The sequence below is a fragment of the Medicago sativa genome, chromosome 1, assembly GCF_051527215.1.
Source record: "Medicago sativa cultivar Bolivia chromosome 1, Bolivia_mono, whole genome shotgun sequence".
Taxonomy (NCBI): Eukaryota; Viridiplantae; Streptophyta; class Magnoliopsida; order Fabales; family Fabaceae; genus Medicago; species Medicago sativa.
Genome location: NC_140749.1, coordinates 81,955,038 through 81,982,008, shown reverse-complemented (window position 1 = coordinate 81,982,008; position 26,971 = coordinate 81,955,038). Strand labels below are relative to the sequence as shown.

General features: G+C 31.8%; 3 protein-coding genes across 4 annotated transcripts; 1 reads left to right on the top strand and 2 right to left on the bottom strand.

Annotated features, from left to right (window-relative positions):
* The first annotated feature begins 13 nt into the window (after positions 1 to 13).
* RPL21C (Ribosomal protein L21) lies at positions 14 to 2,414 on the top strand. Its single transcript, XM_085741313.1, has 5 exons — positions 14 to 348; positions 945 to 1,025; positions 1,584 to 1,685; positions 1,780 to 1,854; positions 2,120 to 2,414. The coding sequence occupies exons 1-5, from the start codon at positions 58 to 60 to the stop codon at positions 2,207 to 2,209; spliced, it is 639 nt and encodes a 212-aa protein (XP_085597439.1). The 5' UTR covers positions 14 to 57; the 3' UTR covers positions 2,210 to 2,414.
* A 1,534-nt stretch (positions 2,415 to 3,948) lies between these two features.
* Positions 3,949 to 7,985, bottom strand: LOC146958125 (putative membrane protein At4g09580). Its single transcript, XM_085741312.1, has 4 exons — positions 7,521 to 7,985; positions 7,115 to 7,385; positions 6,586 to 6,756; positions 3,949 to 4,514 (listed from the first exon to the last, which is right to left on the bottom strand). The coding sequence occupies exons 1-4, from the start codon at positions 7,772 to 7,774 to the stop codon at positions 4,383 to 4,385; spliced, it is 828 nt and encodes a 275-aa protein (XP_085597438.1). The 5' UTR covers positions 7,775 to 7,985; the 3' UTR covers positions 3,949 to 4,382.
* A 4,941-nt stretch (positions 7,986 to 12,926) lies between these two features.
* On the bottom strand, positions 12,927 to 16,709 carry VND7 (vascular related NAC-domain protein 7). Of its 2 annotated transcripts, none has more exons than XM_085741310.1 (4): positions 16,345 to 16,709; positions 14,797 to 14,971; positions 14,358 to 14,633; positions 12,927 to 13,800 (listed from the first exon to the last, which is right to left on the bottom strand). In XM_085741310.1, the coding sequence occupies exons 1-4, from the start codon at positions 16,363 to 16,365 to the stop codon at positions 13,220 to 13,222; spliced, it is 1,053 nt and encodes a 350-aa protein (XP_085597436.1). In that variant the 5' UTR covers positions 16,366 to 16,709; the 3' UTR covers positions 12,927 to 13,219. The 2 variants fall into 2 exon arrangements, with proteins under 2 accessions (XP_085597436.1, XP_085597437.1); XM_085741311.1 differs by lacking the exon at positions 16,345 to 16,709 and adding an exon at positions 15,050 to 15,155.
* Positions 16,710 to 26,971: the final 10,262 nt, after the last annotated feature.

Here is a 26,971-nt window from a genome sequence, read left to right as displayed (position 1 = left end):
AGAGGAAGAACATAAAGAGGATAGAGTTGAGAGAGAGGAAGTTCTCTCTTGTTCAAAATGGCTTCTGCAACTGCTTCTACTCTTTCCACTCTCTGTTCTTCTTTCACAACCCATTGTTCAACAAAGCCTCAATTCTCTATTTCTCATCAACCTTTCCCTTCTCGTGTTCCTTCTCACAACCTCTCTTTCCAATCCACTTTCTCACAACGCTTGCCTCTGTTACCCGTTCCCAAATCCACTGAATCTGCTGTTGCACCTGTTGAGTCTGAGTCTCAAGTGTCGGAGTCTGAATCCTCTCAAATTGTTCAGTCTCCTTCATGGGAGAAGGGTCTTTTTGCTGTTGTAATGGTGAGTTTTTAGTGGCTTTTTTTTAATGTTGAGTGTGGATTGGGTGACCCTTTTGTTTGAATTGTTCAAAAGTTACATGCTTTGAGTGGAATTGTTAATCTAGATTGTTCTATGGATGAGTGTGACCCAATTGAGTTTGCATATTTTTGGCTCTATCACCATGGTTTTATCTATTTTATATGTTTAATCATTTATCTGAAATTATTTGTGGTTGAAGTATTGCACATTCAAGATTAGGAATGGTTAAGTAAAATGGGTAGTTTTTTTTTTTTGTTGTCTTATCCCTCCGACCCTGGAGTTTGGCCGAAACATAAGTAAAGTCTATCCAATGATTGTTTCAACCTATATTTTTGAACTTGGGTTCTCCCGAGTGATTCGTCTATAATTGAGTTTATTAACCACTTAAGCTCAATCACGTAGCTAGTAAAAGGGTTAGTTTGGATGGTTTAAACTGTTGTTTGTAATTGTATTGTTGGGCTACTTCGAGTTTGTTGGGTTGGTAAATAGGTATTTGTTTATTGTTTTGGGGTCTTTGTCTCAAATTTTATGTTCTGTTCTTGTGCTTTTTTAATATTTTCTTGTGTTGTTTTGTTTAGATTGGTGGACGCCAATATATTGTTCACCCTGGCCGCTGGCTTGTTGTTCAGAGGCTCAAAGGTGCCAACGTTAACGACAAGGTATACAACTTGTTTGTTCTTAATTTCAGCCATTCGTTAAACTCATTATTTCGTTCTATATGTGATTATTATCATCACCATTTTCTTTGCTCCTTAAGCACTGCCTCTAAAATTGCTACCATTTATTAAGTAATGATTAGCTTGCTCATACAATATATTTAAAACTATGGTTGGCTTAGGTATGATGCGAGTGCTTCCTGCTCCCTTTCTGGTTCCGTAAAATTGACATCATGATAGTATAGATGATTATAGCAATATGTTATTAATAATTTCAAACTACTAATGACCTGAACTATGGGTTAGGACCTATAAATATAATATAAAAGGGTTTAATGGAAAAGTATATTATAAGAAACTAGGCCTAAAGAGGTATTTTGACCATATGATGTGAGAAATGAATGAATGAAATTCAAATCATTGGTTTTCAAACCAATGATTATAATTTGCCACTTTTCTCTTTGAAACGATTTCTTGCTTTTCCATTATCTGAACATTTACTGTTATTTTCAAAGCTTTTTTTTATGCACTGTACATTAATTTTAACTCTTGGAATTGTAGATCGCCCTGCATAAGGTTTTACTGGTTGGAACAGATACATCCTGCTACATTGGCAAACCAGTAGTAACAAATGCTGTGGTATATGCGACAGTGGAAGATCAGGTACTCTTCATTCTCTCTGCTTTTGTTCTCCTGTTAGGAAAACAAGCTAAAAGTAAAACACATCTCCTACCTTAACCATTTTGTTTTAATGCAGGGTTTAGACAACAAAGTTATTGTATTCAAATACAAAAGGAAGAAGCACTACCGTAGAACTATTGGACACAGACAGGTATTATAGCTTTCCTTTTACTTTGTGCAATCCAATTATTTATCAAAACTTTTTGCGATTGAAATGTCTGTGTGGCTTGGGAACTAATTCTTTGGGGCGAATTATCTTACCCTTAGACTTTCTGAAAGGAGCTTAGAAATATGGGAATCCATGTTGTATATATGATGAATGTTTGCCTGTAGGCACATGAGGCTTCCATGTCATTTTTTATGAATGTTTGCTTTACCAGAATTTGATGTTTGATTTGATTTTCAACTTGTGACAGCCAAATACACGCATCCGGATAAATAGCATTATGGGCTATGAGGACTACCCAAAAGTTACTATGGACGATATAAATTTGGAATCATCATGAACATTTTGTGCACTATGCGAGTATTGTATCTTCTTTCATCTATAAAAACTATTAGCAATCAATTTGCCATGGTTAGTTTTGCTTTTATCATGGTTGGAGTTATTTGAATGTTTATGTAGCTATTGTATGTCATTGTAATTGTAATCTTTTGTTTCCAAATACATTGCTATTTTCCAGTCTCCAATTATCACTCCAATTCCTACTATGAAGAGCCTATTTACTTTGAATTGTTACTTTTTCAGTTATCTTTACCTTGAATTGAAAGATTTGTTGGAACAAATTTAATTTCAAAATGTTAATCCTTTTTAATTGGTTCCTTTCATCTAATCGGAGGAGCAAGTATACATGTATTTTGAAGTATTTTGTTTTTTTTAAGTATACAAGCAAATTATAGTCACTCCTTGGACCGGATTCCGAGTTTCCAAAAAAAGAAGAGTACAAGCAATTATGTTTTCATCTTTAATTTTAAAATACACTGAGATATTGATTTTCCTTAAATCTAAGGTTAAGTATGTTTTTATTTATTAAAAAAGTTTTTACTCCACTGTCATGAACATTTTTACTTACATCTGATGTAGTGTCATGAACAACATTTTTATTTACATCTGATGTAGTGTCATGAACATTTTTGAAATGAACATCTAAAATGCAATCTGTTCAAAAACACTTGTGACTTTATCTACCACTTAGCCGGTAAATGAGTAATACTGGCCACTTAATAGTATTGATATGTATTCTGCAATTAATGGTTTCCAACCAATACCAGCTCAAAGGCAGATTGCAATATTTGCTCACAATGCTCGTTAGGCTGTTTTGGTTTGGGAGGAAAACCGAACCAAATCGAACTGAAAAAATAGTTTACTTGAACCAAATTGAACTACTTGTGTTTCATCCCGAACCAAGCCAGGCTGTTTCATCCCGAACCATTAAAGACCATCCAACTGAATTGAACCATCAAAAATTGACCAATTAGCAGGTTTTACCTTGAAAAGTATAAAAGAAAGTTCATTATTCAAGGCTTAGAATACTGATTAAACATTAAAGCTAAACTAGAGGGAAAACGAAATGCCAACAACCAGCACTGGTAGTCTCATTATCAAGACATGGAAATGAAACGTGACTTAGATTGGTGCTCTAGTAATTGTGATTGAAGATGATGGACCTTTGGTGGCCGAAGAACATGTTAATTATATCTGGCAGTCATTAAAAAAAAAAACTGGAATAAACGGGTACAAAAAGAGGGGGAAAAAGTAACCATTTGCATGACCAGAAGCAGAAAACTTCGTTTTGTTTTGCAGATACCGCAACTGTAAGTTCGAGCACACGCTACTGAACAACTTCGACAATAAATTAATAATCCTTGTGATTTGGTTTCTGCACTAAATAAAACAAGACTTTGAAACAAAATGTAGCAAGAAGAGGCCGGGTTGAGGATTATCGAAGACTGGAGCAAAGCTTGAATCGAAGTGTAACAATTTATATTACCCACAGTTTGGTTCATAAAGTTAGGTTTGGGATTGAAGTACACAGTTTGGTTAACAAACTGTTTTTGAAATAGCAGTTTAGTTTACATTTTACTTCTCTTGTGCAGTTAAAAAATTGTTCAGTTCGATTCGGTCTTTTTGAACAGTCCTAGTACTCACAGCTGCATACAAATCACGGATTTGAGTTGTATGCATGCACTTTACTAGCGTATAAAGTTGGACCATGTCATAATTTGATGTAACTACAAAGAGTAATACTAATAATTGGAATTCTCTATTATATCTTGTAATTGATAAACAAGCAATAGTACAAGGTAAATAATGTATGTTTCTATGTGGTGGAATGCAGATACGCCAACAACATCAACAAACATTCACCACATCAATAAACATTCACCACATCGTTCCTGATACAATCAAAGCTAGATTAGGTGTAATTTAAGTGATCCAGCGAAGCCTCGCGAGCCATGGCTGAGTATATTGATCATCTCTAGCTAAGTCTACCCTAACTCTCTCCACGCAATCAAAAAGGAAGAGCAAAAGGAGAGGCTCCACCATAGAAATAAAATGAGGCTACTGTTTCATTTGATAACAATTCTTCCTTTATCATGTTAACTATTATCCCCTTTGATCCACTGTAACGTGGCTTTACCAATGGATTAAGCAAGCTCAGGTGTGCCAGCATAACTTCATTCATATACTCGTTTCCTCTTCAAAACTGTCGGAAGTATAGAAACAAAACCAATAAGGAAAAGCACTGATAATGTCTTGAAATCATATAGATCCTTCACTGACTTTAGATCCCCAAGAGCAAGCCCAGCCTGGTTAAACAACAATAGAAGCATTTAAGAGTACGGTAAAAAGAAAATATAGCTACCACAAAAGTTTGACAAACCACAATAGAAGGTATTTAGCCTATTCATCCAAGGGTTTGGAATTATAAAAAAGAAAAATCGATTATGAATAAAATCCATAATAAAACCACCAACCAAATGCTTCCACACCAAGTCATATGAGCTACAACAACACATAGATCGAACGATGCCATACTATATTGTCATGTAGCATAACTTATGATAGACCATTAAAATCTAGCTCTCTATTAATATTCTGGACTAAAATTTTCCGTGTCTCCTTCTACCCCTCACCTTTGAACAATCCTCCATAAAACTTTACCCACATCACCGGTTTTATGGGTCTTATCCACACATGTCTAAATCATCAAAGACCCTCTACCATTGTTTTTCTACAATGGGGTTCATGCCAATGATTTCGTTCTAATACCATTTTATCTTGTACGTCCACGAACCCACTGTAATAATGTAATATATTAGCTCTATTGCATTGAACTTACTTTCTTGATGGCTTTATATTGCCAAGTATTGAGTTTTATTCAATGTTGCAAGTCTTATATAATCATGAAGGTAAGCTGTTCTTTTATCCTTAATGGTACTTTTCTATCACCCTAATTGGATGTTATGGTTGACATATACCCCTATCTCCCCATCACATAATGTATTTTACTTCACCTTGTGCGGAAGTTGCATGCTTCCAAGGTTTGTCTCCAATCCATATCTCTTAGTTTCCTTTTTTTTTTTTTTTTCTTTCTCGACTTTCCAAATAAGACTAGACCATCTCGAAACAGTATGCACTAAGGCACCATCTTTTGAATATACTCAGTAAAGAAAAGATAAGAGCGTAAGGTGGACCTTTAGTGTAAACAATACTAGTATGGCACCAGCAATGAAACCATACTAAATCAAAACACATACAAGGGATAAATGCGAACAGCATACTAATATATTATAATAAAAAATCCAGCAAAAAATGATTGGAGAAACAAAATATATGAGCAGTAAACAATGGAACCATTCTTGTCACTTCAGTTGCCCAAATCACTTAAAGCAAAGAACAACATGAAGGACATTTTAAGCAGATGCCCAAAAAAAAGAAGCTTAGATGCTGTTCTCTCAAAGTACTAAACTCTGCAATAGATACTAGAGAAATCCTTAACCAACTTGGTACTTCTCTTCATGATCCCGAGAACAATGCCTCCTCTAATATATATTCCTACAACTTGACCTGTGTCTTTTCAGTTTAAACTTTACCAGCATAGTCATTCAAATCCCTAATATTGTTCAAGATCAACACTGCAATATTCTTGTGAAAATTGTTTGATGCCAAGGACAACCCCATGTTCTCCTTGAGAACTCATAATCTCTATGATATTCACGGTTATTGCTTAATTTAGTTGACTTCTACTTGGTCATAAGTAAATAAACACATCATCTAAAAATCATACATACTTGAACAAAATTTACTTTAATATAAATAACATTGAACTGCCTCCTTTAAAAAAACGTAATCCAATAACAGAATGAACTCAGAAATCCTGACATTAGGAGGTAAACTATCTTAATTCCTTTTGTTTGAAGAAGCTAAACTAGCCCACTCAAATTGGCACCGGGGAGAATCGAACCTGAGACCTTAAGGAGGAACACACTCCAAGGACCCAAGCCAACACCACCAGGCCAACCGAGGTGTGTTAACAATCTTAATTCCTTAGTCACTTCGGATCAATGTTGCTCAACTTAAGTTGACGATCATTCAATAAATGTTCATAAAGGCCTTTCATCCCTCTTCTCTTTATTGTTTCTCTTTAAACACTGAGACACATCTAAAAAAGTTCCAAATGTATAAGCAAATAAGCGATAATAACTAAGGACCATATAACATAATTAAGGCATGCAATAAGATAGAGATTAAAATGAGGTGAAAACACAGAATGATAAAAGCATACAAACAAACACTCAGACTAACAAATGTCAAGTTCTAGAAAATGGTAGAGTGAGAATATTGTAAAATAACGGTAAGATAGGCAGAAAAGCTTACTCTGACAGTAATATAAGAGGCTGGAATAAGGCCAATCAATGTTGCGAAAAAGAATATATGAAATGGTACATCAACAATTGGAGATGCCAAATTGATGAAAAGATTTGGCAATGTCGGGGTTATCCTCAGAAAAAGCATGTAATTCAACAGCTTATCCCTACGCTTTGCTATCTGAATCAATCCAAAAATAAAAAGGAAAATTAAAACATGTTAGCACTCAAAAGAGTTAATGCCATAATTTCAAGAAAAACATCAAAAAGTTGAGAAACACTCCCACATACACGGACCCTAGACACAAAACCGACACCTAGATGTGATTGAATATAATCACATGGGTCAGTGTCACATCGGACAATGACACATGTCAAACAAAAACTAATCCGGGGGACCAATCCCAGTGTCCCATTTAAAGTTAGAGCAAAGCTTTGTATGGATTATCCCACATAAATTGGCATTGGGACACATGTCAAACATTTGATACACCTTTAATATGTAGTGTCAGTGCAGGCCACAAAAAGAAGGCACAAACCTCAGATTGGAAAAACCTCAACCTTTCAGGCCACAACCAAGTAACAATAGGTCTCCCAATTAACTTAGACAAAAAGAAACACGAAGAAGCTCCAGCAGTAGCATTGAAAACAACCAACATTATTCCTCTAACAACTCCAAAAAGTGCCCCAGCTAACAATGACATGAAAATTGTTCCAGGAATCATAAATGTCTGCATAAAAATATACGTTGAACAATACCCAATAATAAACTGCACTGGATTCTCATTCGCATACGTCGAAAATTGATCCCTGCACAAACCCACCAAAAAAATTCAACAACAAAATTCAACAAAAACACTGAATTGTAATACCCATAAAACAAAAAACTAAAAAGATTGAATTTTTTATATGAAAATTTCAAAAGGGGCGAAGGGGAAAAAGTACTTGAGAGTGCGGAGATCGGAGAGGGTACGAGGCAATTTGAGGTTAGCGGAGGTTGTTGCAGGCATGGTGAGGTAAATGCAGAAGAGAGCGGTGGAGAAGAGGAAGAAAACAGCGACGGCGACGGCGAATTCCCATGAATTGAGTGGGAATTTTTCCGATTTAGGTTTCTTGGAACTGGGGGAATCGTCTTCCAGCTGTTCCATACCACCGGTTTCTTCGTCTTTAACCGCCGTGAAGCTCCTCGGCGCCGCCATCGTCGGCACGGTGGATCCGATCTGAATAAATCACCGCGATCCCATGAACTGAGCTGAGCTGAGATTTTTTTTTTTTCTTTTTCTGATTTTGATTTTGGTGATAGAAGAAATTGTTGTGAATGAATCTAAAATTTGTGTGAAATTTAAGGTGCAATGTGATTTGTAAGAGATAAAGTGTGAAAGGATCTTTTGAGCTATGAAAAACGAACGTACAAAAGAATATTGATGCAGAATATTTATGGGATACTTTCTTCTATAACAGCAATTTTATTTTGGTAAACTTCCATAACAGTATTTTGATAATTTGATTTCCATAGAAATAGATAAATTATTACTATCTTTTTATATAATAAAAAATTATTATCCTTATTATGTAGGCTAAATACAATTATGTTTTCTTTCTTTATTTCAACTATTCTTTTGACTATATGTCTTTTTTCTTTTTTAATCTTTTGGACAAAGATGACTTTTTCTTTATTCTAAAAAAAATAAAAGATGTCTTTAAGCAAAATAACATAATTAAGTTTGACCATTTAAAATTGATTTGAGCTAGTTTGATAGCATTAGCTTGAGTTTTTGGAGTATGTTCCTCTTTAAAGTGTTGAATTCCTTATGGTGTTAATTTTAACTTACTACTTTATTTTATTTTTTAAAAAATCTAACCATAGTTTGTAAAAAAAGTTTGACCACAGTAGTTTGACTTTTAGATATCTCAAAGGTAAAATCCTTGGGTAAAATATTTTTTTTTTAATAAAAGATTAGGTCAAGGATATTAATAAAAAAAGGCTAAAGAATAAATAAGTGTTTATTCTCAAAAAAAGTAGATCTAACGCATAAATACTAAACTCTAGTTTTCTTTTTGTGAAATAATGGAGATAAAAGCTCAAAACGAACTAAGACTTGAGGGAAATCAAACCTAAGTAAATCATCCATAAGGCAATCAGAATCACATTTTCAACAACTTGATTAGCTTCACGACAACATATATCCACCTGAGTCACCACATCCAATGTCAATGATCTAACAAACAATATGCTAATAGGTACATTACTATTGATCATGTTGATAGCCATAAAAGCATCACTCTAAATAATCACTTGCCTCAACCCATGCCAGAAGAATAAGTCATAGTGCAATCACAATTGATTTTCACCTAATCAACTGTGGGAGGAGACCAAAGAGTTGTGACATTTGAGCCATGAAAGCGTAATTTTAGTCATTCAAAATTTCTTCAGCATGGTTTTGAATCCCCTTGTCCTCATTCGTACCTTATTTTTAACAGTAAGAGGAGTATGATTAAAGGTGAAATTGTTTCTCCTTATACCATAAAAGTTTTTACCTAAATTCCTCGAATTGATTTCAAAGAAACATTTTCACCGGCAGCCGCAAAACACGCCAACACACATCTATGCTCCTCGACGCCACTTAAGTTGTATCATGGTTCAGCTGCAACAAATGTTAAGCAATTCAGGAGCATTTTAGGAGCATTACAATATGCCATGCCATTCTCACAAGACCATGTCTATCATTCTCCGTCAATATATTATCCCAATTCATGCATCAACCAATTGCCACTGTAGCAACTAAAAAGGACTCTGGCCTCAAAGATACTCTCAATCATATCATATGGTTTGCAACTAATAAAGCCTCAGCATTTAAAGCTTGCAGCATTGAGTGATGTTGATTGGGAGAACTCTTGCTCCAGTTCTATTATGTAACAATATAAGTGATATTTACCTATATGCTAATCCAATATTTCATTCAAGAATGAAGCACATATATAACACTTAAATATCATTTTATGTGCCAGCTAGTACAGAGTGGAAAATTACATCTACAAACACTTATATAATTTATCAAGTTAATATACAAGTTCAAACCATTTTAGGTGGTGTTAAAGAAACTTTAAATCATTTTCTTTGATTGTGTAATGTCTTGAAAATTTTGGTGCGCGATCTTGAAATGGCTAGGTGTCGCACTGTATTTTTCCGAGCACACTTCATGATGGGTTATTTGTTTCTCACTAAAATCTTTTATTTTTGTTTGTCTTAACACTCTAGTTCGGAGAAGAAAATGACTCCATTGATCAAGGTTCAGTTTAGGGTAAGTAAAATCTGACTAATAACTGTTTCATCCAAAAACCAAGCTCTTGTCTCTTCTAGAATCTCTCATTCCAAAGTAAATTTATAGAATCTATGTTTTCATTTTATACAAATTGTATACTTTTAAGTACACTTTCAAAGTTTAGACTATCCATAATGCATGTATGGTTGACAGAAACTATATAACATGTTTTTTTTTCTTCTTTTAAGAAGCTGAGGATGAAGCATCTTCAATGCCTCAAACATAATATACGATAAAAGGAACCTAAAATTTCAACACCCAATTTTTCATTACATTCATTCAACACTTCATTTTATCTCTATCGCTCTCCTCCAATCATATCTAGCGGTGTCAAATGGGATGTCTGGTCCAACACGAGAGGCCCGACTACATAAATGGGCCAACCCAACCCATTTGTAATTGGGCCACATATTTCAGAGCCTGGCCCTATCCGTGTGGGCCATGGGCCTTCCCGGCCCGTTTTAGTTTTTTGTTAATTTATTCACTCTTTGTTATGTATTTTTGATATATTAGTTATTCACAACTATCTTTTTGCTAAAATGTGATTGGAAGGACATAGATAGCAGTGTAAATAATTTTTACATTAACATTGAATATTAATTAAACTCTAGATTTATTCCTTCAATTGAATAATATTTTAAAACTTTAAGCTAAGTTCATCCATTTTTATTAAGTTTACTTATTTAAAAAAAATTATTAATAAATTTTATATTAGTTGATAATTTTTTTAAAAATTATAGTGTTTTTTTAACAAAAATTAAATGGAAATATTGATAGTGGACCGGTCTAAATCTCAATGGGCTAGCCCGGCTCGAGTGCATTTTAGGCTAGCTTTTTTAGTCCCGATCTGACTCAAAATATGGGTTGATGGGCATCAGCCCGACCCATTTTTGACAGTTCTAATCATGTCATCAGCCTATCATATCTATCACATAACTCTTTTTTTTCTCTTCATTTTAAGATGTATACACCCCTGTAGAATGTATGCTAAATATTTTCCATGATAGAATATTATAATTATTGAAGTTGCATGTCTTGCTTGTAAAGGTTCTTTGTGAAATTTATATAGAGCAATGCTATATCTCTAGAAAAATAACATCAAGAATTCTTCAAGAATAAAAAATAGCCAATCACAATGCACTATTTGCCACAATTCAAGGAGGTGTGGCTGAAAAATAGGAAGTGGACAAATAAATCATCCAATTAAAATTTGCCAACTGTGTCTTGAAAAATTCTTGAAGTTATTTTTCTTGAGAAGTAGCATTTTCCATTTATATATGAGCACCTCATAAACATTAAGAAAGGTAAGTAGGTAGGTTGTCTTAATTATACACTACACAAAATTCCATAATAAGAACAATAAAAATATTATCATAATTTTTTTATAACTAGTTGTCATATAGCATAGCCCTCTTAATTAAATAGGATTTTCTTAATAAAAAAGTATTTACCATAACAATTTTAAAAAAAGTCTAACATCATCTATGCACAAAATAAACTGAATTATAAGTCTATAAGAAAGGTTTGACCTATTTACCCAAAGAGAAGACCCAAAAAAAAAAAAGTCTAATATCATCTACACACGCAAAATAAACTGAACTATTTAGTTTTTAGATGATGAAAATATGAGTCTTATTTAAGATGTAAAATAAATGTTCAAATATCATTACTTTTCCTTAAATATGACAAATATTTTTTCTTGTCACAAGCGTTCTAATACCTTCAAATTCAAAGTTTAAACTGTTCATTGATGCCTTACGTCCCCAGTCCATTGGGCTCCTAATAATTGGACTCCGCTCCACTTTTACTTTGTAATTTAGCATCCAGATTGTAATTCACACTCCACAGTTCACATGTATCACAAATTATAAAAGACAATTTCGATTTTATTTTCAAAATATTGGTGATTGTATGTCTGGTTGACCATGCTCAAAGTCAATTTCTCTTTGTTTTCTTTCTCCACAACAAGTCACCAATCGATTTTGGGCGTGGTGCGCTGAAGGATGTGGTCCTCAACCTCATCTTCGATCGAGAATTTTGCCAAAATGACAAACATTTCAAATGAAAAATGCTAAAAATATTTGCTAAGAAATATAGAATCTATAGGATCAATACACCACTCATAGAAGAGACAATGGCCTCTCTTAGTCTTCATCGGAGCCTACTTCCAATTGGGTTGATATATACATGAACATGTTCATATTATAAAGAGTCACAGAATGTTGATACTTGATACCAAATAACAAACTAATTGGCATAACTACACCTCTGATGACTTTGTGTAGAATACAAAATTTATAAATTCAACCCTTCAATTAAAATTTCTTACTAATTATAGATCAAATATACAAAACTTAATAATGGAAAACGATTTGTGTACACTCATACACTAGTTTAACAAGTTGAGAGAGAAAGAAATAGATAAAGTGATGAGGTAGAAATGATCTGTGAGAGTCATGTGATAGCAAGAGAAAGATAGAAATAAAATAATTTATTGAATAAGTGTTGAGAAATTATGGGTGTCTAAATATCGGTGTTCTTTTATAAAACCTAAAATTATTTGATATACTTAATCAAATTACTTTATTTTAATGAATAATATGATGTTTAAAACATAAATAAATATGTACTATTAAATGACATGAACAGAAATGTTCAAATTATGAAAAAATAAATTATAGTATGGTTATCAACATAGTAATATAAGATGAACAAATGGTTAAACTTGTAAAATTTATATTTTACACAAAAAATTTAGAACTGTAACTATGTCGAGTTGATGGTTGTTGTCAAATGATCATAGCATAATAAGAGATAATTAATAATGTAATAGTTAATGAATAATATACTGGTAGCCTCTTCCATTAGAGATGTAAAAGGTATTACAAATTAGATACAATCTCTCCTGTCTTGTAATGACAAAGGAAAAAATGATTTTGATACATAAAGTGTAAATATGCATTGACAACCCTCAGAATTAAGATAATGATGTAAAATAGCTTAAAGCAAAATAAAGCCACACTATGCATGCAAAAAAAGAGAATGTACATTTACGAGTTACATAGCGAAGGACACAGTACAAAGTTAAACTTATAATTGGTAATCAAAAAGAAGGAAAGAAAATTATGGAGCTAGGTCACTCTTCAAGTGAATCTCCATTATCACTTAAAAAATGTATATAATATCAGAAAATTCTAAATTAGCTTTTTAATAAGATGAAATGGAAAACTAAGATATAATGAATCCATATCATCTTACTTATAAAGAGACTTTTACTTATTGGCTATAATATATGAATATATATATATTGTCACACTCAAGTTATGAATCAGGAAAGCATCCTAAGATATGATTAGCTTGATTTTGATGAGATGGTAGCTCATGTTGACTATGAGGTATCATCAATGGCATGCTATTTTGATTTGAAAAGTAATTAGCTGTATCTGTAAATTGATTTGAACTGAACAAATTGTCCAAGCTTTTCCAATCAATTACTTGTCCATTGTTATTATTATTAATGCTCCTTTCTTCACTGCAATATTCTTCTATTGTGAGTCCATTGTGATGAGTATTTTCTTTGATTGCAAAACTTGTTGTTGGACTATCTAACTGTGGTAGTTCAATGAGTTGTTTATTGTCCATAACAAGAGTATTTTGGTTTGATAGAAACTGCTGATCATTGCTAAAGGGGTGACTAAAACTTGTACCTTCAGCTGCAGGATTTTGAAGGAGTAAACGATTTTCATGCAAAATATCTGTAATTGATAAAGGTCTTGTAGTTGCATAGCTTTGATCATCTGATCTGAAATACTGTGGTTGTTGTTGATTACTATACCATGGTTCATAACCTGGCCTATGACTTGGACTTGGCTTTTTAAATGCCCTGCACACAACCCATCCTTCTTCCTGCAGTAATTAATAATTTCAAATTATTTACTATTTACAGTCAAAGGATGAAAGAGAAGCAGCTTGAGATGATAATATAATTGAGGTTTGTTTGGATAAACAAATTAATTAAAACTTAGTGTAAGTACTCGTGTATAAGTTATTTCCTATAACAAAAGATAAAATAAAGTTAAACGATTTTTATATAAGTTATAAAGTATTTTCATAAGCTATATTATATATCTTATAGAAATAAGATGAAAAAATCTTTTGTTTCTATTATTTTTCTTTTCACAAGTACTTGTGCATGTTTGAAAATGGAGGAAGTGTGTAGTTTTGACAACACTATTTATTTTAATACTAACATGTTTGAAATTTTTTGCTAATATTCTTAACTTGTATTATTAACTGTTTTACAATTTCTCATTGAATGCAAAGAACAATAAATATCTAAAAATAAAATTAGAATAGAAAGGTAAATCATATCTTGAATGTCTAAAACACTCATTATTATTATCTTGAAACAAAAGTTAAATAGTAGAAGTATGAAAGAAGATTTGAATGCTAAAATAACTTGCCTGTGGAGGACCATGTTCAGAAGTTTGATGTCTATATTCATGCATGATCCAATCAGTTTTCCTTCCATTTGGGGCACGTCCCTTGTAAAAGACAAGTGTCTTCCTCATTCCTATTATTCTGTTTTTGGAAGTCACAGCTTTATCCCTTCCAGTAGCTTTCCAAAATCCAGCAGCAGTGGCTCTATTAGTTCTTGTTCCTGTAGGATATTTCTTATCTTTGTGGCTGAAAAAGTACCACTCATTCTGTTGCTCATATCCTAGCTTGCATCTATCTGCATTTTTTTCAACAAACACATCATTAGTAATTAACTAACTATGCTATATAATGACATGACATCATGCTCCATAATGTTGATAAGGATATAAAATTTCCAAAGTCAAATTTTGATTATGAACTATATCACTATGTGTGTACAAGATATATATTAAATGTACCTTGAATGTCCCATGGTTCAATTTTGTAGAGATCAACCTCAACAATAACATCTAGATCAATTTTGAGTGAGTTAATCTTCCTGTTGAGGTAATACCCTACAAGTTCTTCTTCTGTTGGATGAAATCTAAACCCTGGAGGCACACATGATTCCATATCCATTGATGATGATCTCTCCTGAAAAAAACAAAACAAAATGATTCATTATTTATGCAGGATCAATTTTACCATATATGTTTTGGTTTTCTAATTTACATATTTCTTTTTTGGCCAAGGCCTAATGGTAATTAAGGCAGCATTAGAAGATAAATATCTCAAGCTATTTATTTGTCATGATAGTTTAGTTTGTACAACCTCATAGTTCTAAAAAATAGAAACTAACCAGGACCAAGAAATTTGGTTTGGTCACACATAGAGTTTTTGCCTTCTCTCTCTTCACAAATAAACAAATACTTTACATTTTCTCTCTCTTCTCTCTCTTCTTTTTTTGGTTGTGACCAAAGAAAATTTTTTGGTCCTGAAGCACCTAAGAATTTCTCTCTAAAAAATTACACTAGCTAGCTAGGGCTAAGATATATAGCCATAATAATGATGATGATGATGCAACTTTAATTTTGGACCCAACAATTGTGCAGCATGTGCAATTCCAAAATTGGCAGACCATGTGTGGATCCCACCATTAATAATATATAGAACAAGTAAACAACTAACAAACAAGATATATAGGTCTAATATTTTTTAATTAACCCTAAGAAAAGTTGTGTTTTTATGGGTTTAGTTGCATAAAATGAATTTGATGAAAAAAGTAAATTGAACAGAAAAGTTGGCCGAAAAGATTGACTTTGCTGTCACAATTACAATATATATCTTTGAGTGCAGTGCACTCTCTCAACACTTAAGTTGGTGGTGGAGAAAGACCTTCCTGTGGAAAACAATCGTTGATCACACAACACATAGCATAGCATAGCATGGCATGCTAGATAAAGTTCCACTCACTCATAAGCATAAGGTTGTTTTCACACTAATTTTCAAAGGACATAAATTATCACTACACTACTCATGCTTCTTATATATTAATTTCTTTAATCCATCCATAATACTGATTGAAGATTTTCATTGATGATTTGAAGATTTTCAAATATTGAATGTCATTTCACTGTATTTTTTTTACTGTTGAGGAGATCATGATATACCAAATGATAAAAACCAAAACATTTCCATCAGACTCCATTTTTATTTAGAAAACTAAGAAATGTGAAAGAAAAGAAACTATATATGAGCTCATATAACATTTCAAACCAAAAAACTAATAGACATGGATAAAAATAGCAAATCAAAAGCTTGATCAGTTCACTTGAGAAAACCAACCAAAATGATTTATTTATCAAATGGTTTCAAGTGATGTATAAGATAAGACTAAGACTTCCTTTAACAGACTCATCTGAGAAGAAGGGAGATTGTTAATAAAAGTAAATAATAGTTACACAACACTAAGGATATATATACTATATATGGAATGTACATGTACAAATATACGAATGAATACTCACAGTAATTTGATTTGATGTCATATTCTTCTTGATCGAGGATGCTACAAGTACTGGAAGAGGATAGAAGAGTGTGTGTGTGTGTGAGAGAGAGAGAGGGGAAGAGAGATGTGTTAAGAGAGTAATAAGGTGGTGAATGTTTGTTTAAAGAGAGGATATAGAGCTATATATATATGTATTAGCAAAAGCATGAGAATGTTGTACAGAAAAGAAGCAGGAAGAATAATATATAGATATATAAATATATATTTAAGTTGTTGATGGATGATTGCGCATGGGGTGGCAGATAGATAGATGGAAAGGTGTTTGTATTTTGTTTGGACGGCGTGACACCGAGCTTTCACGCCACCCCCCCTCTTAGTTACACCTCTATATTCTACCCTAAGTTTTTTAACATATATAAACACTGCTACTGTATATGCATGCTGTCTTTATTTTTAACCAACTTAACTACTAATATGCATTATTAATTTAGTTTTAATTACTTGCATTACATTCTATAGGCTATATAGTATATATACATATAGTTAATTAATGTATCTGAACATGCATTATGTCACATTTTGTTTGGGAAGTCGGGGGAGCGCCGGGAGCAACTAGAGGTTAGTGGGAATTTTTCACGTCCTATATTTGCACCGCCGTTAACACAAACAGATTGAACACGCCTCCTAACTACACACAAGTAAAAAAAATTAACAACGATCCACTAGCTCTCCTCCATCTAGCTGAATCACGGCTCTGATACCACTCAATTAATTATTATCTTGTGTTTGGTTTCTTTTGGTACTTATATAACTCATTTTGTTAAAGAGTTCTATTTTGGATGAGATATGGTCTTTTAATGTGTTAATAAGTGGGAGGCACTCATCACTTACAAGTCAGTTTTGTAAGTGATGAGTTAGCCCCGATATTGAAGTTGTTTAATTTGTAGTTTGTTTGGCGTTCCACATTGTCCAGATTACCAGGTTGTTGGATGTATAAATGTGTTTAGACACCCTCATCCTTTGATATAACTTTTAGATGTATAAACTGAGTTAAGTTAAATACTCTAATGTGAGATTGAACACGGACCCACATCAGCGTGAAGTGGGTGCCACATTGCTCAGATTTCCTTGCTGTTGAATATAAAATTGGACTCACTCACACTTTGAATTAGTTTTTGAGATAAGATTCAAGTCCATATAACACATTTGCCATTAAAAACAAATTCATTATTCTTTAGCTAATTCCTCAATGGAGGTTAATTTCACTATATAATTGTCTGTTTGGTGCGCTGTCCCATTTAGCACCATTGCATTTGTTTACACCTGGAACCTATGCAACCTGTCCACATCAAACTGTTTATGATCATCATTTGCATTAGTTATACTGTTTTCATATGCTTACCACCTTAGTTAAATTTATCCTGTTTGTTTGTTTATGTGGTTCTTGTTTGATTTAGCATTCTAGCACAAGAGCTCCACTATAGTTCATCTTCTAATTGTCATAAGTTGCTTTCAGAATCATACCATCGAATAATATAATATCAAATCCATATATTAATGTAATGTCGTAATTAAGGCTTCATCAGTATTCTAGTCTATGTCAGCCTAAGAGTAAGTGAGGCCTAATAAAACCAATTTTGAGAAAAGTTTAACATTTTTTTTGGTCGTGCCCAGGGTTCGAACCCTGGACCTTGCATATATTATGCATTGTCCTTACCAACTGAGTTAAGCTCACGGGGACAGAAGTTTAACATTTTTGTCAGAATGTGTGACATTTTAATATGTTAAATACTATATGAACATTTTTGACCTCGTGTAAGCCTTGTTGTGTTATAAGAAACTTACCTTACCCTTAATTTGGCTAAAATTCAGAGTCTATACACAACAATATATGAAACAAATTAGACAGTTGGAGCAGTTACTAGACCACCTGCTTCTGTTAACAAAGTTCCAGCTACATGACTTGATTATTGAGAAAGAATGCACATTTTCATATATTATCCTTTGCTAAAGTAATAGTAGTATATCTCTGATGCAGGTTTCTTTGAGAACAATGCAACTCTTTTCTTATATTATTATTATATTATAAAAAGACTACTCAAGAGTAGACAGGAGAAGTATATTATACTTGGATCAAAAAGGCCATTTTGGGATTTGTGTGGTGAAGTGGGTATATATATAAAGAAAAATGCTAAATTAGATATATAAATACACATAGGATATAGAAGTTAATTTGTATTTATATGCGTCACATTAAGCCTAGATTAGATATGTTAGATTACCAACTATGTTGTACTTTTCAATGGTTTGTTGTCTTATTCAGATTGGGTTCATTAATTTAATGCAAAAATTAGCTGCAAATCTAATACATAACTCATATTTTTATTTATCAAAAAAAAAAAAAAACTCTATCTTTATTTCTTGTAAAACTAATCTCTTATATTTATTTATTACAAGAAGAGTAGTGATCGCAAGCCGGAAGCTTGTGTAGAAAGCTTACTATATACATGTATCTGAGTGTAACATACCAAAATAACCATATTATATACACCCTGAAAGTACCTTTTACAACAACTGAATACAACCTTCTAATAAAGACTCTTTTTCTTATAATCATGTTATTTGTTGTTGCAAATTATCTATTAGTTTTGTCGATGATTAATCTACGTCGGAGAATTCAGTTAATCACTTTTAGTGGCCCATCAACACCATTTTTCTTTATACACAACGTTTGAATACGAGACTTTAATTTTTGCTTAAGTAATACAAATCCGATTTCACTTAAACCAATATAATGTCATCACTATGCCTTTCAAAAAATAAATAAAAATTAACTATCACTTATAAAACTAACTTAGTACTGGTTTTAATTTTTAAATACTGACGCTGACGTCATTTTGTCCCAAGACTTGCTTATATGTACTACTTTGTTTTGTTGTGGTTTTCTTATGACTAGTGACGTATATATATCCGTTTTTAAGTTAGCTTGGTCCTAGGGCGTATATTAAAATTAGATGAATTTAAAGAGAGTAATTGCTTGTATATTTAGCTTGTCTTTTTTATTCGCAGTGGTGTTTGGTGTTTGGCTATTTTTTATTTATCAGTCTAATGGAAACTAGCTATTAGCTATTATTCCAAATCGATTTAGCATGTTTTGTAACCCAAATAAATATATGTTCAACAATTCCTTGTCCTATTCAAAAAACTAAAAAATATCCTTGTTGTAAGTGTTCAAGACAAGGTTTTGGAAGTATTAATTACAACCTAAATTTCTATGTGGTAAGTGTGATTTAGAAGTCTCACATTAGATAGAAAAGTAAATGTAATATATATGTGAGGTGACTTATATAACTAATATATATCTTATGGGATGTTACTATTTTTTTTCCTTCTTATATAAGTTTACATAATCTATTTTATTATATGGTTATGATTATGGACACTCAGTCTACTACTAAGTTCATGAAAAAAACACTCTATTCCGTGAAAAAAAAAAAACCACTCTACTACTAAAGAAAATTAAAAGTTTGAAATTATTCTACTCACAGTAACAGAATAATTACCATTATATAATTAACCACAATAATGAAATAGCAATCATTTTTAGTCATCAACAAAAGGAGAAGTTTGCTTTGTTTTATGTGCTAAAAAAATTGATTGTTTTATTATAGTGGGGAGACAAAATTTACTGGTATACATCAGTAGGAGTAATATTTATATACTAAGTCTTTGATTATATGAAAATTAAAGTATCAAACCAGTCAAAACGACTTAAGTGAAACCAAACAATTGAAATGGTTAATAAATTTTACTAAATGATGAATCATTTGGAAGAATCTAAATTTAATTTTTAAATGAAACAAATTTTACTAGACTTTGTTTACCTCTCGGTCGAACTTCAGTTTACTAAAACCCTTCTTTACGTAGGAACTGAAGTTTTAAACAAAACAAAAAAACACCTCTAGTGAAAATAAATATTTTAAACAATATCACAATAAACATTTTTTGGCTGTTGGGTGAATTGTGAAGGTTCATTCTAATAAGAATAGGATTTGAAATTACAGAAGCCACCGAAATATAAGTGTGTTTATCGTCTATAATATAATTCTTTTAGCGGTTCAATCATTGTTCTTGATATGTTAATGTTATTTTACTTTGACCTAGTCTTAGGAAAATAATGTTACAATATTAGACCAAATTATTGTGTCTAAACTCTAATATAATTTATTTTGCATCAATGTTTTCTATTAGGACTACAATATTAGCACTGCAATAGACTTTGGTGATATTATTATTGTTATGTATAGGTCTCCCATTTGAGGAAAAGGAAATTTGAAATTTAGAGTATACATAATATGAAAAAAAATATTAATATATATTATTTATGCACCAATAAAAGGCATTCGAGGCAGACCTCTATCAAGAATGAATCATAGGTTAAATGAATATGGAAAGTATTCTTTGCTTCTAAATATCTCTCATGTATATTTTATTTTGTGGTGTTGAATAGGTTGCTTGTTTATGAGCCCTGAAATTTTGTGAATTGGTTTATTAGCTTACAAACAACTGCAAAGATATAAATTAAAGCTTTAAAGCCTGGAATCAAAGGGTACGGATAGCTCATTCTAGAATCAATGTTTCTTATTTTGTTTTCCATTATATCCCCCTTGTTTATTTTAAGAAGATGAAATGTATAAACTATATTGAATTCATGATTGTTTAGGTCCCACTTGTGAACTTTTGGAGGGCCTACTGTGGGGCCCAATTAATTCCTATTTCTAACCCCACCTGCAACCAATGATCAATTTGATGAAGACGAAAGAAGGTATGGAACAAAGATGAAATAGTTAGGGCTGGAAAGTTTTCCAATGTAGTACCATGGAGTGCTTCTTAAGGTTTTGATAATTTATCGTGATTTTTTCTTTAAACTTTAGGTTTTTAATTATGTATGATGTCAGAGTTTTTTCAACTTTTTAAATTTTACTTTTCACGTAATATCAAAATAGAGTTTTTTGGATTTTTTTTTTAACAAAAAAATGAATGCAATTGAAAAATGAGATAAGTACAGATAGTTCAAACTGTTCATCGGGAGAAGTACAAAGGATACTCGATCCATCAAACTACAATGATAAACATTTAAAACAAAAGACAATCAAGAGGGTTTGAAAACCACTCTTAATACAAACAAGGGTCCCCTTTCTTCTTAGCTAGAAGTCACCTTCATAAGATAACCTTAATAGCGACAACTAATTCCTCTATCCTTGGATTATTTTCGGAGAAAATAACATCATTTTCTTGCCTCACAAGTCTTCCATATAGTAGTTTGTCATATTAATATTAGGCATTTCTGATGCTTAACATTCGATGAGGACGAAAAGAAATAATCAAAAAGAGAAATAATGTTTCCCACATGATCACTTCGTTCCAACCCACTTAAAAAACTTGGTACCAAACCAACCAAGCGAATTGACAAGTACAAAACAAGTAGGGTTGTTCATATTATAGCTAGAGATTCCTTATTCAATCCTAGCCCTCCTATATTTTTAATGATGTATCTACTTACTTGTTCTTTAATTATAGATGAAATGACATAAGTTTGCATTTGCTTAAATCTAACTTAATTCTTCAATCAATCTTAACAAATTAAATATAAATTAATTATAATTTCATTTTAAGTTACAAAATAGGAATTAATATAGAAATAACAATATTCAAACTTAGCATTGTATTCAAAAGTTCAAACTTAATTTCCATCATGATTAAGATCAACTATGTTCTTCAATTCAGAAAAAGAGACAGACAACTACTCATTCTTCACGCTAGTTGTTTCTGATTTCTAAATTAAAATAAAATATAACAAAAGCATGGAATCCTCCAATAAGATTTTTTAAAAAAATAAACTTTCAATCTCGCTCTCAAAAGTTACTTCAAAAGATGAAGGTGTTCAACCACATGTACATTCAACTGTCCAAAAACCTTGATAATATGAATCTTCAATGCAATTTCAACACCCATCATCACGTCTAATGTGGGTTATGAGTTCAATTCTATTGACATCTTTAATCCAGCTCTGATTTCTTGTTAAATTAAATGAGATTAAATCTCACTTTCAAAAACTAGCTCAAATGATAGGTCTTCAATACAAATTCAATAGTTTTGACACTCTCACGTGCCTTAATTATAAGACTTTTTTTTTTAAGGACATAAGACATTTTTTTGCTGTTAATTATTTTCAAAAAAGTCATTCATTTGGTAAACATGACGTAAACATCATGTTAATCAACAATAGAAATAAAGTTAAAGATATGTGAATTCTACAAAGACAAAATTGCATAAAACAAAATGAAAGCTATGACCATAAAATAACTCTATAAGTTCCATAATTGTCAAATCAGTATCTTCAAAATGTGATTGTCTTTTTTCTTTTTAAGATATTAACCTATCCACTCCTTCTTATGTACTAGTCGGTGCACAACATTGAATTTTTTCAACGGAAACATACAAAAGCATAACTTGATTTTGATGTTCACAAAGCTTAATTTTATTACCTTAACAACCTTTTACTACTTTTTACTATAAAGATGAAACATTTCTTTAACTACCTAGCACGTAGTATTTCCTTAGTTAATTCAATCTTACCAAATTAAGAAGAAGAAAAATAAGCTAATCAAAGATAAAAGAAAAGTGGGTCCCATGTCAAAATTTCTCATAGGTCACAAAAAAATCATGAATCCAATCTAATAAAATCATCACAACCAGATATGATCAACCGACTTTACATTATGAATGATATTTTAATGCTGTAATTATTGGCTAATATAGATTTTCCACTTCTGATTGGTTAGTAGTTCACTATCATTTGCGTCTACCAAATTGGATTAAGAAATGCTAAATTGGTTTGAAATTCTAGTTTTGTCTTTAATTATTTCAGATAGGCTATCATAGAACCAATTATCAGTATTTAATGGTATATTATTATATAGATATATAACAATTAATTAATAATTAAGAAGAAAACAAGTGTCATTATTATTATGGGCGCATGACCAATTGAGTTTAATATTTACAGATCTTATGCTAGATACTGTTGTTGTTGAACTCAAATTTTCTGAAAGTGACTATAGTTTTCCTTCACATTGATCACACCATACCAATTGCTTCAATTAGAGAGTGTAGAATACTACTCTGTATGTAAACATTTCAACTTCTACATGAAGTTTGTTACACAAACCTTTCTCAAATACCATAATGCTGACACTGCATGTGCTATACTATAATGTTACACACACATGCATATATAATTCAAGTCCAATGCAAAGATTGATTAAATTTGTGGAATTAAATGAAAATTCACATCTAGCAATAATTAATTAATGTTTTGTATAGTTTTGTGCATTGTCATATTTTGGAGATCAAAGTTTTGGCTAGCTTTGTCTATAAAAGTATAATACAGGACCATTTTTTGTAATTTTGGGAATCACTTTATTTATCTTTTTGGTGATTGTAGTTTCATATGAAAGTCTATTTTGCAAAACCATTATTAGGAAAATGCCCTACCTAAGGTGTCCACCACTTGGACCACACCACTAGATATTTCGTTTAATGAGTACTGCTATAATTTCAGAAAAATAAAAAATAAAATCAAGAATCTAGGTTTCAGTGCAAGCTTTGTGTGTGAACAAGATACATAATTCATAGGTTGAAAGAAAAAAGGGCCATTATTATTTTAGCATGCAATATAAGGAACAAAGGATGATCATTGCCATATATATAACCTGTTCCTTTGTTTTTATTCAGTATAATGTAACAACAGAAAAAGGGTCATACTACAATTTATCTTTTGTTATTTCTTTTTCTTGTCTTTCTTCAGCTTTTGGGTACACTCTCAATTAATTCACACATTCTAGCATATAACATTGTAACTACCATTCACACTATTTTGAAGTAACTAGTTAGCCTTGTAGTACCAAATTAAAGTAGTTGAGACATCATCAAATTTTTGGTTAATCTTAGTAAGCATTAATTAATTATAACTTCCATTCAAATAGGTGGAACAATTGAAAATTCATTGTGTGTTCAAATGTAGTCAACTTAAGATAGTGAAGAATTGAAATTGAAGTCAAAATCAGTAGCAAGTGAGATTGATCATCAAATTGTCATTATCATGGCCGGTAACCAACTTGTGTCAATGGTGACCTGACGGCACCAGGATCCAGTGATATTCCACCAGAGTGGTCTTAATAGGAACTTGCAATATAATCCTGCCTTCAACTCCATTTGACTTCCTTAGAATTGCTTATTTTGGCTAAAAATATATCATTTTGGTAATTATGTTTGGTATGACTTTAATCACTATATCCCTCTAATATGGAGCTAGCATTAAATAGCACAAACATAAATAAAATGTTACGACAAAATTGCTTGGGAGGAAATCATCCATCTTGCATGTCGGCCGTCGGGTTTCAAGACAGACAAAGATTAATCTCTATTAACGATGGTGCATATCATATCACACGTGTAACGAAAATGTTACAATTTCATAACATTAAAGTTATGAGTAGTGATGTCATTTGTTTGAATAGATAAATGTCATCCTTGTATTGTCTCTCTTATTTAAGCCGATTTAACGATACTTAATAAAGTCGTTTTTCCATCAAAGAAATGGTTTTGTCATTTTCTCTAAAGAAATTAATAGTTCTTATTATCATAATTTTCGGTGTATAAAACCACATATTTTGAAACTTGCTACATAATTAGACTTTTTATGCACCCAAAATTATATTAATAAAATTCTGTTATTTTAGAAACATAGATAATCTCTACTCTAGTTAAAAAACTTATAGCTACTTGTCAACTTTTGTATGATTGAAATATAAGATTTGAAATTTATAATAAGATTTAGGTGACCCTGACATATAAAGCTAAAAACTTCCACCAAATTTCTTAGTAAAGGACAAATATAAACCTAAGAAGCCAACACTTTTTCTCATGTCCTTTTAAACAGAACAAAGAGAATCTCCCACTTTATCTTATTCTCTAGTTTTAGAATAGAATGTGAGGAACCAAACCTTTGTAGACAACTATATGAAGTCTCTTTCATTGAAGCTGAACAAAGGGAATGGATAACCAATAGATTGTTAGGAAAGCAGCCGCAGAAAAGAAACTATTGGAAGGTGAATTGTGGACCCCACATTATTAGAATGCAGCATTTCTCATCATTTTGATAAGGGGGGTGTGGTGGGGTTGCTTCATCAAACAAAGAAATAGTGCATATCAAGCAAGTTGTGGCATTTGGGGCGGTTTGTGGGACTGCAAGAGGTTGGGCTAATGAGTCCCACATAGAACATTATGTGTATTTATAAAGCATAGTACATTTTCAACTCTTCTCATTATATATGTCATATCTATGGATACGAAATGGTAGTAACAAAACATTTTGTTACACTTTTTTAATACATCTTTTGTATTAATTTGGTGAAGTTTTATGTGAATTATGTTAAATTATTGATTTGGATTCATTTTTTTATTCATAGGTAAGACCATGGAATTCGACCATCAATATATGTGTGTGTAAAAAAGAATAATCTAATACTTTTCTAAATGGATATTATCTGTAAAAGAAAAAATTTGGGTGCATTACGTGCATATTTTAGCAGCATAGTTTCTAGAAAGAAAATTTAAGCTAAACCCAACTTTGATAATGACATGCCTTGTGTCGCAACCCATCTTGTCTCCCTTTTAAAATTTATCCTAAGAATATGTGTCATAAATGAATTGATGATTAGTAGTGGTGATTATTCCTTTTGTCTGTTATTGTTCCTATCTATAGCTTTTTTTGAGGGGATATATTATATTATTATTGAATCGTCAAATAAAAATATTATATTATTCAAAAAAAAATACATGTTATATTATTCTATAATACAAGTTCATGAGCTTGGGAGAAATATCATTTTGATTTACTAAAAACAATTAGATGAGATGACACGAGTCTCTTCTAATTTAATCAAGGTCTTAATTTTGAATATCAAAAGTTAGTATTTGTAGTTGCGCGCGGATGATACCTGGTTTGCACCAAAAAAATATTATTTTGATTCATGAATGATATGTTGACACAAATTTGTCCATCAACGCTATATAACTATACGAATTTATTTTTGTTTAACTACTTATCTCTATCCCAAGCAAATTTTATCGGATGTCCTCGAAGGACAGCTTGAAGAAAAAAAATTGTAACAAAAAAAATCCCAAGCAAATTAACAATTATAATAAATGTATTTTATATGACTTTAAACGATGTTTAGATTTTGTGTCAAAAAATTGATAAGTGCCCGATCAACTGAGCACTTATTATTTGGTGATAAAAAACAATTGTTTTTTCTTTCCAATTATTGTATATACTATTTAATATTTAAGTTTTGACACATAATGGGTAAAGAGAAGGAACACTCAAAGGGGATGAGCTATCTTGATCATTGAGCTAAGAAATGAAATGAAGAAATCAGACCTGAGTCAACTTGTTAAACGAGCTGGATGTTAGCTTACCAAAGCAAGTCAAGGATATTTGGAGTAGAACAGCGTAAAATTCACAAAGCAAAAGTATAATTTCACTAAGAGAATCAAGATGGTTCAATGGTCTTGAGTAC

Bases quoted from the DNA above. Each gene is read 5' to 3' on its own strand.
- LOC146958125 (XM_085741312.1), bottom strand. From the start codon at position 7,774: ATGGCGGCGCCGAGGAGCTTCACGGCGGTTAAAGACGAAGAAACCGGT. The intron at 6,757-7,114 runs GTTTGTGCCTTC...GGATTGATTCAG, and splicing joins TGAGGTTTTTCCAATCTGAG to ATAGCAAAGCGTAGGGATAA. The intron at 4,515-6,585 runs GTAAGCTTTTCT...TTGTTTAACCAG, and splicing joins CCTCTTATATTACTGTCAGA to GCTGGGCTTGCTCTTGGGGA.
- RPL21C (XM_085741313.1), top strand. From the start codon at position 58: ATGGCTTCTGCAACTGCTTCTACTCTTTCCACTCTCTGTTCTTCTTTC. The intron at 1,686-1,779 runs GTACTCTTCATT...GTTTTAATGCAG, and splicing joins ATGCGACAGTGGAAGATCAG to GGTTTAGACAACAAAGTTAT. The intron at 1,855-2,119 runs GTATTATAGCTT...AACTTGTGACAG, and splicing joins GAACTATTGGACACAGACAG to CCAAATACACGCATCCGGAT.
- VND7 (XM_085741310.1), bottom strand. From the start codon at position 16,365: ATGACATCAAATCAAATTACT. The intron at 14,634-14,796 runs GTACATTTAATA...AAAAAAATGCAG, and splicing joins TGAACCATGGGACATTCAAG to ATAGATGCAAGCTAGGATAT. The intron at 13,801-14,357 runs GTTATTTTAGCA...TACTGCAGGAAG, and splicing joins ACATGGTCCTCCACAGGCAA to AAGGATGGGTTGTGTGCAGG.